This window comes from Garra rufa, chromosome 18, assembly GCF_049309525.1.
Source record: "Garra rufa chromosome 18, GarRuf1.0, whole genome shotgun sequence".
Taxonomy (NCBI): Eukaryota; Metazoa; Chordata; class Actinopteri; order Cypriniformes; family Cyprinidae; genus Garra; species Garra rufa.
In genome coordinates, this window is record NC_133378.1 from 39,298,340 (window position 1) to 39,310,729 (window position 12,390).

The window sequence follows — 12,390 nt, forward strand, 5'->3', positions numbered from 1 at the left end:
AAGAGAAAGAGAACTCGGCCAGTAATTCAGATGAACTGTCGAGGTTAGGAATTTTTGCAACAAATATTTGTTTATATTTAACGTGCCTATTTAACACTTATTTAGGCTAAGCCTAATTTAAATGTATTATTTCTTTTATTTTAGCGTTTTGTAGGCTGCTTGTTCACCGACAGAATTGCTAAAATAAACACGCATGATTGTGAATAATGTTTGAGCCTCATTTATTATAAAACACCGCACCACCGGCGATGGTAAAAATCTGCCACCGTCACAGCCGTTCCTATACCCTCCATAAATTCGTGCACTACATGTTGAATTTAAATCTAAATTTAACATTCAACGACAGATGTTTCAGTACAATGAATGTTTTTTGCGCTGAGTATTAATTGTCTCCCTGTCTGTGTTCCAGTCTGACTCGCTCATTCAGTAGCTAAAGATTTAAACTTAACACAGACTGCCAGAATGGACTTTTATGCATAAATGGAAATGCTCGTGTGAATGTACAGTATGACATTTACAGATAAGGATATGGCCGTAAACTGAAAGTTTTCATGCTAAGGGTTACAAACGGATCTCAAAGCACCTCACAGGGCAAGCAATTACGCTAAACTTCAAGTTTAAAATAATGAATTCTCATGTTTTGGGCAGCTTGGATCAGGTAACTCTCCTGCAGCATCTCAAATGCATTTTTAGATGCAGTTTGTCTGTAGAAATGCGTCATTTTTTAGGGTCGTAGTAGGACATACGAGCGAGAAGTGAGGAAACGAGGAAGCATATTGAGACGCATCTTCTGAATCCTGACCCTATTTTAATTCAAAGTAAATGGAGTCGAGGAGTCGATTCCACAGACTCAAAAATTAGGAGTCGGGAGTCGGAGACGACTCCAAAAAAACCGGAACCGAACACCCCTAGAGCTCAGTCCTCACAGCGAACTCTGCTGTCAGTCACGAGACTGTGAGTCATTCTGATGCAACAAGGGGTGCGTTTCTCAAAGTACTCTCCGTTTCTCCGTAGTCACAGAGTTCAGTGGATCTAACATGGTTAGCTAAAGATGCTTTCGGGAAATGACCTCCAGGTTAGCTTTGCTAATAGACAAAATGTCTGAAACATCCTCCCAGGATTTTTTTGTTCTTAAATAACAAATAATAGCATAATCAGCGTCGCAAGTCTTGTGGTGTTTGTTTGTTTATAATTAATTGCAGTTAACTTTTTAGTGATTCATCCTTTAGATATGCTTCATAAAAAAATAGGTTTAAAAAGTATAGAATTTGGTAAATGTATTCCCACTAACAATGTGTTATATATTGTTCTTAAGATCACCAATAGTTGTATCGCTCTACTATTCTAAGCAGTAATTAATTCTTCCAATAAACACTAAAGTTAATATATGTCCTTTAACACTGTTTAAGGTCATTTTGTCTCATATACAGGATGCAAAACAGAGACAGTTAAGGGCCAAAATTACCTCTAGCTGGCCCTTAACTGTTGCCTTTTCTCAGCAAGTAAATGTTCAGTTTAATACAAACGCATAGTTAGAAAAGAAGCAGAGAGGTTCACAGGCATATTGACTGTTCATTCAATAAAAAAACGATTACATAATAATAAAAATATTACCAAGAGAATGAGCTTAGTATTAATGTTGCAAAAGATGAACAGCAGTCTACGTAGTGATAAACATTCTCATCTGCTAATTTAATTTAAGAAATGTATTGAACAGAGTTTGACCACTTTATATACCATTGATGCTTCGCATCATCTCATTTACATGTCCCTCTGATACAGCAATCCATTCAAATCAAACCCCAATGATTGAGTCGTATCAAAAAGCACTGTTGTTGCTGAATGTGTTCAGTCATATTTAATGAGAGACACTGTAAACATACAGTGGCCATAGAGGAGAATGCAATCACACTGTATTCTTCTCACAAATATCAGCCAATCTGTTGTGTTTATCAGCAAAATAATCATTTGAAGAAAAACAGGTCAGGTCTGTAACCAAAATATATCACAGTTTAATGATGGGCATGTGTTTCTAATTAATTTCTCTCGATGTCATGAACTCATTAGCAGTGAGGTGTTTAAAACTGAATCCTCATGTTTAGTTTCTTCCAAAACCAAAATGAAGCGAAATTAAACTCTGAGCAGTAAAACTAAAAACCTACAAATATAAGACAAAGCAAAGGGAGTCGCTTTCCACAGCAAAGTCACATCAAAACAAAATCTCCACACTTTGAGTCCGGTTTAATGACGGATCGACTGGCGGGTTTGATCTCCATGAGGTTTAGCTGACATGAGAACTAATGAAAAACAAACGTGTGTGAAAGCTGAGCTGGTGACAGCAGATCTTCATCACTCGCTCCATTACTGATGTTACTGTCAGTGAGGAGGAACCCAGTGTCTGATCGTACAGGACTGTGAGTCTCATAGAGATGTTCAGTCTGTGGAAAACAGATCTCCAGCCGACGGGAGAGGAGCGAGACCGCCGGTGACGTTCGGGAGGAGAGAAAGGTCTGGAAGACTCTGGATGTGAGACTTGAGCTCTTTCCTCACTTGTGTGACGCGAGCCAGTTTCTGCTTGTATTCCTGCAAGAATGACGGATAATCAATGAATGAATGAAGGAATTAATGAATCGACAACCGTTCATTTTTCAGTAAAGATGCATTCGATTGAGCAGAAGTGACATTAAAAACATTTATAGATTACAAAAGATTTTAAATAAATGCTGTTCTTTTGAACTTTCTATTCATCAAAGAATCTTTAAATAAAAAATGTTTTACAATTTCCATAAAAATATTAAGTGGTTTTCAACATTGAATATTATAAGGAATGTATCTGAAAGCTGAATAAGCTTTCCATTGATAATATGGTTTGTAAGAATAGGACAAAATTTGGCTGAAATACAACTATTTGAAAATCTGGAACCTGAGGGTGCAAAAAAAAAAAAAAATCAAAATATTAAAAAACTTGCCTTTAAAGTTGTTCAAATTAAGTTCTTAGCAATGCATATTACTAATCAAAAATTAAGTTTTGATATTTGAACTGTAGGACGTTTACAAAATATCTTCATCGAACATGGTCTTTACTTAATATCCTAATAATTTTTGGCATAAAAGAAAAAGTGATAATTTTGAGCCATACAATGTATTTTTGGCTATTGCTAAGAGTGGTTTTGTGGTCCAGGGTCACATATTAAAATGATTTCTGAAAGATCATGTGACACTGACGACTGGTGTAATGATGCTGAAAATTCAGATTTACATCACAGGAATAAATTACATTTTATTTTATATTAAAAAATAAGTCAGTTATTAGAAATTGTAATAATATTTCGCAATTTCACTGTTTTTGCAGTTTTTAAGTTAAATAATTGCAGCCTTGGTGAGCAGAATAGACTTTTCAAAAACATTTAAAATGCCTATGCATTTCGGACACTTCGAGCTCATTTAAAGAAGTAGTTCACTACCAAAACAAAAATGTACAGATAATGTACTCACCCTCTTGTCATCCAAGATGTTCATGCCTTTCTGTTTTCAGTCGTAAAAAAAATTATGTTTAAGGAAAACATTTCAGCATTTCTCTCCATATAGTGGACTTCTATGGTGCATGTGAGTTTGAACATCCAAAATGCAGTTTAAATGAAGCTTCAAAGGGCTCTGAACGATCCCTGCCGAGGAAGAAGTGTCTTATCTAGTGAAATGAATTCTTAAATAAATTTAAATTTATATACTTTTTAACCTCAAATACTCGTCTCTGTGACGTGCATGTTTTAAAATTGTCCTACGTCGTTGCAGAAGTACCGACCCAGTGTTTACAAAGTGAACATGCAAAAATTGATGTAGGATGATTTAGACTTTTGAAGAAAATGAAATGGGAGTTTTTTTGACATACCCTAACGGTATTGACCCAGATTACACCAAGTACGAATGCGCATTGCAGAGCAATACAAGATGAGCATTTGAGGTTAAAAAGTATCTACATTTTTATATTTATTTATTTATTTTTAGAAAATGACCATTCGTTTTACTAGATAAGACCCTTATTCCTTGGCTGGGATTGTTTAAAGCAGCATTGAAACTGCATTTTGGACATTCAAACCAAACACGGGCACCACTGAAGTCCACTATATGGAGAACATTTCTAAAATGTTTTCCTCAAAAAACAATTGCTTTACGACTGAAGAAAGAAAGATATTAACATCTTGGATGACAACAGGGTGAGCACATTATCTGGAAATGTTTATTCTGGAAGTGACTACTCCTTTAAGTAATGCATTAACCCAAAAATGTCTTTTTTTAGTCTTTCCAAATGTTTGATTTACTTTCTTCCATAAAACACAAAGAAATGTTTAACAAAAGTTTGTTTTCAATCATGTGACACTAACGACTGGAGTAATGATGCTGAAAATTCAGCTTTACATCACAGAAATATATTATATTTTACTATATATTTAAAAAATAAATAATTTATTTGTAATTGTAATAATATTTTGCAATTTTTCCGTTTGTACTCTTTTTCTAATCAATTAAGCAGAAGACACTTAAAAATCTTATACACTTAAAGCTCATTTAAAGTAGTTCACTTCCAGAACAAAAATGTACAGATAAATATACCCCAAATATGTACTGAAGAAAGAAAAGCATGAACATCTTGGATGAAAGAAATTATGTTTTTGAGGAAAACATTTCAGGAACTATGTTCATATAGTAGACCTCGATGGTGCCCGTGAATTTAAAACGTCCAAAATGCAGTTTAAATGCAGCTTTAAAGGGCTCTAAACGATCCCAGTCGAGAAATCAGTCTTATCTAGCTAAATTATCTGTCATTTTAAATTATTTTCAAATAAAAAAAAGTAAATTTATATACTTTTTAACCTCAAATGCTCGTCTTGTGATGTGCGTGTGTTAAAATTGTCCTACATCATTGCAGAAGTACCGTGTGTTTACAAAGTAAACATGCAAAGAAAGTCAAACGGTCTTTACAAAAAAATTTATTATAGTTTTTCGACATACCCTAACTATCTTGAACCAGATTACACTGAGTGCGCATGTATTTAAGGTTAAAAAGTATATACTTTTTTTTTTTTTTTTTTAGAAAATGACTGATCATTTTGCTAGATAAGACCCTTATTCCTTGGCTGGGATTGTTTAAAGCCCTTTGCTGCATTTAAACTGCACTTTGGACGTTCAAACTCGCGGGCATCATAGAAGTCCACTATATGGAGAACATTCCCGAAATGTTTTCCTCAAAATATAAATAATTTTCGACATTATCTGTAAATGTTTGTTCTGGAAGTGAACTACTCCTTTAAGTAATGCATTAATCCAAAAATGTTTTTTTTTTGTATTTTTTTTTTTGTGTGTTTTATGGAAGAAAGCGTTTAACAAAGGTTCGTTTTCAAGCTCCAAAATGGATAAAAAGTACCATAAAAGTATTAAAACTATCCCAAAAGTTGTCCATATGACTTGGCATTATATTCAAACTCTGAAACTAAGACAGCTTTGTGTGAGGAACTAAACCCAACGAAACACAATTATGATTTATCAGTGAATTATGATTTAATTTAGGTGTTTTTATCACATAATGCTATCGGATGACTTCTGAAAACTTTGAATACAGCACATAAAGTAAAATGGACTACATTTATAATACTATTTTGTTGCTTGAAGGTTAAAAAAAAAAAAATAATAATAATAATTATATCATTATATTGAAAACAAGAAGTTCTACCATGTTAGAAAAGAAAATCAAACTGGTTTTTCGTACCTCCAGTTTCTTCTCCCTCTCGTTGAGCGCTTCTTTCTGGCTCTGTATGTATTCTGTCAGCATTCGGGCCAGTTGTCTCCTGTCCTCCAACTCAGCTGCCAGACGTCCGTTATACTCGGCCAGCAGCAGACAGGCCTCGTCCACTGTCTTTGATAGTTTATCTGCCGCCAATTTATCTGCAAAGGACAAACCATCAACAGTTTTATCAGAGAGCTACTTTCTGTTGGACAGGGTTACGTTTCTCCTGCGAGACTCACCTGTGATCTTTTCTAGAAGAGAAACGTCCTGCACTTCCTGTGGAAGGGATGCGATTTTCTGTCTGACGGCAGCGTCACCGGATGCAGCGTTTTCTAGATCCTGCAGCGCTTTCACCAGCTCCTCCGTCTGTGGATCATGTCAGTCACACACAATCTTTCTTATAAGTCAGGTTCTTACAAATCAAATTGGTTGCTGCTTTGAAACATCAAGCAGTTTTGGCAATATCTGGCAATGTGACATCAAATCAACTACATAAGCCTTTTCTGTATACATTATATTTCATACATTTATAATATAATACATTTCAAGAAGAAGTATGATTCTTACCCTCGATTGTTGATACTGATTATTATGACATTTTTATTCAAAGTTAAGCTTCAGATTCAGAATGAATTTGTATTTAAGTTTACACACACCTTGCAGAATCTGCAAAAATGTTAATTATTCTACCAAAATAAGAGGGATCATACAAAATGCATGTTATTTTTATATTTAGTGCTGACCTGAATAAGATATTTCACACTAAAGACATTTACATATAGTCCAAAATATAAAATAATAGTTGAATTCATAAAAACGACCCTATTTAGAAGTTTACATACGCTTGATTCTTAATACTGTGTTGTTTCCTGAATGATCCACAGCTGTTTTTTTTTTTTTTCGTTTAGTGATAGTTTTTGAGTCCATTGTTTGTTCTGAACAGTTAAACTGCCAGCTGTTCTTTAGAAATATGCTTTAGGTCCCACAGATTCTTTGGTTTTTCAGCATTTTTGTGAATTTGAACCCTTTCCAACAATGACTGTATGATTTTGAGATCCATCTTTTCACACTGAGGACAACTGAGGGACTCATATGCAACTATTACAGAAGGTTCAAACACTCACTGATGCTTCAGAGGGAAAAACAATGCATTAAGAGCCGGGGGTGAAAACTTTTGAACAGAATGAGGGTGTGTACATATTTCTTATTTTGCCTACATATTATATTTTTTTTCATTTAGTACTGCCCTTCAGCAGCTACAGAAGATGATTACATGTTTCCCAGAAGACAACATTAGTTAAACATACCCTGATCTCCACCCCCAGCTCTTAATGCATTGTTTTTCCTTCTGAAACTTCTGTGAGCATTTGAACCTTCTGTAATAGTTGCATATAGGGCATTTTCATCAGTCATTGGTTTTTAATTATCATATTAAGAGAATGTGCATGCGTTCTTTCGCCTTTTTAAGACCTCATCAAGTGATCTAGCAGCACCGACGGAAATGGTTAAGCACACACAGAAAAGAATCAAGTGTATGTAAACTTTTTACGTTATATTTATAAATTCAACTATTATTTTCTCTTGTGGACTATATGTAAACATCTGTTATGTGAAATATCTTATTCAGGTCAGTACTAAAAAAATAACATGCACTTTGTATGATGCCTCTTATTTTGTTAAAATTGGTTTCAACTCTATGTATTTTTATATATTATTTTAGTACCATTTTTAAAGTTACCATTTTTTTTTACTTCATCAGTCCATTTTTAATGATCCTGCAAAGTGACAAATTAACTGAAATATAACTGAAAAATATAATTGAACATTTTTTCATATCAATAATTACATGTGAAGCAGCTTAAGCAGTGTCTCTGATATTGTTTTAAACAACATTTTTTTTATTCTACTGTTATAGACATTTTTCTATTATATTTATTATATTATATATTATAAATTAAATAAACGCATTTGTATTTTACATTTTAAATAAATTTTTCTCATTGCAGAAACATTTAAAAAGCACCAATTAAGTCAAACAAGTTTTAAAATGGTGCAAAAAAAAAACAGACAAAAATTATAAATGTAGAATCCTCATATTGAATAGAAATGCTAAAATAAACAAATGTCAAGAATCAAGGGTTATAATCACATTTCTTTTGAGCAAATGTTATTCGTACCAGTTGTGGAGCAGCTGCGTCTGTCTCTTGGGGAGAATAGTGACCTCTGTAATCGTCATCTTCCTCCTCCTCTTCCTCCTGGACTTTTTGGTAGGTTCTCTTTAAATTTTTTCTGTCATCTGCTACAAAATAGCATGCAAAGCTTACTTCACTTTATATTCATAAAGAGGCAATTCAATTCATGCTTTCTACAGAACAAGACAGAGCAGTAAACAAACATTACAGACATGCATTTCAGAGAAAACAATGACTGATGAAGGTCGCATGAACAAATCTTATACTAAAACAAGATTTGTGAGCTACAGCAGTTATGAAAACTGAAACAACACAAAAGAAAGCCTGGGAATGATGCTCTTATAATTGAGCTTCTCCTTTATCTAGATTGCAGCTTTGATCACTCTGGACATTTATATGCCAACTTCATCAACTTTTACTAAATATGTAGGTATTATGCCAACCTGCGGGCTTCTGTTTGGGGCTGTCTGAGTCCTCGATAGCCAGTTTGAGCTGCTGGATGAAGTCTGCACGATAGAGGTTTCTCTCCTGCCAGATGTTCAACAATCTCTCCATGTGCTTCTTACAACCCTCATCTCCGTCTCTGCCAGGGAAAGACGTAGAATATCTGTGAGACAAGACAGATTCATGCTACTGAACACATAAAGCGTATATGTGACCCTGGACCACAAAATCAGTCTTAAGTCGCAGGGGTATATTTGTAGCAATAGCCAAAAATACATTGTATATGTCAAAATTATCGATTTTTCTTTTATGCCAAAAATCATTAGGAAATTAAGTAAAGATCATGTTCCATGAAGATTTTTTGTAAACTTCTTTCTATGAATATATCAAAATGTAATTTTTGATTAGTAATATGCATTGTTAAGAACATAATTTGGACAAGTTTAAAGGTGATTTTCTCAGTATTTTGATTTTTTTGCAACCTCAGATTCCAGATTTTCAAATACATGTATCTCGGCCAAATATGGTCCCATCCTAACAAACCATACATCAATAGAAAGCTTATTTATTGGGCTTTCATATGATGTATGACTGGTCACAAATATGTATAAAGGTGTGTTTACCTGGCCACATGTGAGCAGGCATCAACCAGGACGCCCTCGAAGTCTTTGGTGAACTCGGGACCCTTTTTCTTACTGTTCTGAATCACGTCATTAGCCAGATACAGAAACGTCAACTTCCTGCTGGTTTTAGCTGAACAAACACATTCAAATATCGTAAACTTTAAAACAAAAACATTTTGTGTGTTTTAGTTTTAATGTTTCAGCATTTCAGTCATTTTTGAAGGTTATCCATGTTTATACACCGCAAAAAAAGGCTTGTCTTACTTAGTATTTTTGTCTTGTTTCTAGACAAAATATCTTAATTCTTAAATTGAGATTAATTTACTAAATAAGCAAAATGACAAGATATTTAGCCTTGTTTCCAGGAGGGAAAAATTAAAGTGCGTTTTTGTTAAAACAAGTAAAATTATCTGACAGTGGGGTAAGTAAAATACTCTTGTTCTAAGAATATTTTACTTATCCCACAGACAGATAATTTTACTTGTTTTAAGTCTCAATTAACGAATTTTTAGATATTTTGACTAGAAACAAGACAAAAATACTAAGTAAGACAAGACTTGTTTGCAGTCAGTGTACAACCAAGATGCCTTTTGCAAACTAAACTAAATAAGTAAAGTTTGGTCTTGCGTTCCTTGATTCCCAGATCTGTTTGCACCATCTAAAGCAGCGGCTCAGCCAAAAAACTACATTTTCTGAACATGCTTTCATCCTCAGGCCATCCAAAAAAAGTAGATGTGTTTGTTCTTCATCAGATTTGAACAAATTTACCATCACTTGCTCACCAATGGATCATCTGCAGTGAATGGGTGCCGTCAGAATGAGAGGCCAAACAGCTGATAAAAACATCACAATAAACCACAAATAATCCACACCACTTCAGTCCATCCGTTATTGTCTTGTGAAGTGAAAAGTTGTGTGTTTGTAAGAACAAACAATGATTAAAACATTTTAACTTTATAGAGTTGCTTCCGTAATTCATAATAACACTTCCTTCAGTGAAAAAGTCCATCTCCTCTTGTCTCTCACATCAAAATCTCCTCACTTATTTATTTTTTTAGATTTGTTTTGGCTTGTGAATGGTGCTTGATCTGTGCATATTTCTCTCCTGATTCAGACGAGACAACACTGAAGAAAGCTATATTATGGATAGAGGATTGCATTTTAACCAGAAGCAATGGTTTGAAGTTAAAAACATCTTAATCATGGATTTGTTTCTTACAAACACAGTTTTTCACATCTCAACATATTAATGGACTGGTGTGGTGCGGATTACTTGTGGATTATTGTGATGCTTTTATCAGCTGTTTGCTCTCTCATTCTCATTCTCTAAGAGGATCCATTGGTGAGCAAGTGATGTAATGCTACATTTCTCCAAATCTGATGAAGAAACAAACTCATCTACATCTGGCATGGCCTCAGGATGAGTGCATTGTTTTAGTGAACCATTCCTTCAGCACCATTGTTAACCCAAAGCTGCAGCTGGTAAGTGATCACCAGTGTAAGCAGCTGTAAAACTCTTTCCTACCTTTCTTCAGTTCTCTGTGCCACACGCGCACGATGAACGATGAATGCTTGCGGTGATGAATGATCCACAGAGACAAAGTCTGAACGCTCTGCTGTGAGTTACTCAGTTCAGACAGCTTCTTCTCCAACGCAGACTCGGAGAAAGACGACATGCTGACCGCTGTCTCTCACCAAACTACCCTGAGAAGACACAACAGGTTTGGTTTATTATAATAAAATATCAATTATAAACATATGGGTAGTTGACTTGACATTTCACACACACGAAATTGCTAAAACTGTCTGACATGTCATTATGCATCTGAAACTACTTTTTACATTTACATTACAAATGCATTTATCCAAAGCGACTTACAAAAGAGGACAATGGAAGCAATCAAAATCAATAAAAAGAGCAATAATGTGCAATTAATTAATAATATATATACATATACAGTGGTGTGAAAAGTGTTGGCCCCCTTCCGGATTTAATGTTACACTTTAATGTTTCAGATCATCAAACAAATTTAAATATTAATCAAATAACACAAGTAAACATAACATGCAGTTTTTAAATGAAGGGTTTTTTTATGAAGGGAAAAAAATCCAAACCCAAATGGCCAAGTGTGAAAAAGTGTGACAAACATGCAAAAAAATTAAAAATCAGGAAGGGGGCCAACACTTTTTCACACCACTGTACATACATATGTGATTTTTAATTATATAATAAATAAAAAGAAAATAGATAGCATAAAAGAAAAAGCAAGCTATAGTGTTAAGAGGCCTAAAATAGATAGAATACAAGAACAGAGAAGCTAGTGTTAATTTTTAGCAGCAAGTAAATGAATAGAGTATAAGTCTAAAAGGGCAAGTTTTTTTAAATAGAATTAGAACAGAACATTTTTATTATAGTTCTTATTCTATTATAGCATATACGTGGAATATTTGTATTAGAATTGTATTTTTCACACTGCAGGACCATTTACTACTAAAATTTTTTTTTTTAAATGATGTCAAAATTAAAATATACACGTTTTCTCACAGTGTCATATTTATATTTTTAATCTGGAGGCTTGATATTAAATGAAAACGCAATAACAATTCGTTTTATTTGTTAACTAACCATATTGCACACTTGGATGACAAAATGTTATGGTATGCCCTGCTATACACCATAATAAACTACTGCATTTTGCTTACTATTTTTAAACAATTATTATGCATATACGATTCGTGATCTCATTTTGATAGGACTACAGTTTTAAGAGAGACCACATGGATCACTTTTAAAGACCAATATTGTAAAGCAAAGTACATATCAATAAAACACACATATACAAACGGTAGTTTGATTGCATATCTCTGTAGTTGATAACTAAAGAGTTTAATTTTAGATAGAATTTAAACCATCTGCACTCCATGCATAACGAGTTATTAATTGGTTGAGAAGGGGTTTAGTTGTAATGCATGATTTCTGGGACATGCAGCGAGCATTTATAGACAGTAAAAGCTAATTAAGCAGGTTAAAGAAACAAACCAAGCAACAAGTAAAAGATAAAGTAAATAAATCCTCACCTGTCAGCAGTTTCTGTAACGTTAGCCTAATCCTGATTTAACTTCAATATGGCACAACGCACGCGGAAACCACTGAAATACGAACCGCCTCGGATCAAAAGGCTGGTTTAAGTCGCGATATTAATAAATCGAAGTAATATGATACGATCCGCGTGTGTATTCCTCGAAACTTTTGACGACCGTTTGAACACGATGAGATTTTGTTGCAAGTTGGTTGATAAACAAACGAGGGTCGCGCGCGTGACGTCATACCGAGTGCGACGCGACATCA

The 12,390-nt window shown here is 34.2% G+C and overlaps 1 protein-coding gene across 4 annotated transcripts; it reads right to left on the minus strand.

The window, feature by feature from the left end:
- Positions 1-1,665: 1,665 nt before the first annotated feature.
- rprd1b (regulation of nuclear pre-mRNA domain containing 1B) lies at positions 1,666-12,335 on the minus strand. 4 transcript variants are annotated; one of them, XM_073822964.1, is made up of 8 exons: positions 12,120-12,335; positions 10,567-10,745; positions 9,042-9,171; positions 8,418-8,581; positions 7,960-8,078; positions 6,022-6,148; positions 5,765-5,940; positions 1,666-2,583 (listed from the first exon to the last, which is right to left on the minus strand). In XM_073822964.1, the coding sequence occupies exons 2-8, from the start codon at positions 10,715-10,717 to the stop codon at positions 2,434-2,436; spliced, it is 1,017 nt and encodes a 338-aa protein (XP_073679065.1). In that variant the 5' UTR covers positions 10,718-10,745; positions 12,120-12,335; the 3' UTR covers positions 1,666-2,433. The 4 variants fall into 4 exon arrangements, with proteins under 4 accessions (XP_073679065.1, XP_073679067.1, XP_073679064.1 ...); XM_073822966.1 differs by having other exon boundaries at positions 8,418-8,557; positions 12,120-12,334; XM_073822963.1 differs by having other exon boundaries at positions 7,960-8,081; positions 12,120-12,333.
- Positions 12,336-12,390: the final 55 nt, after the last annotated feature.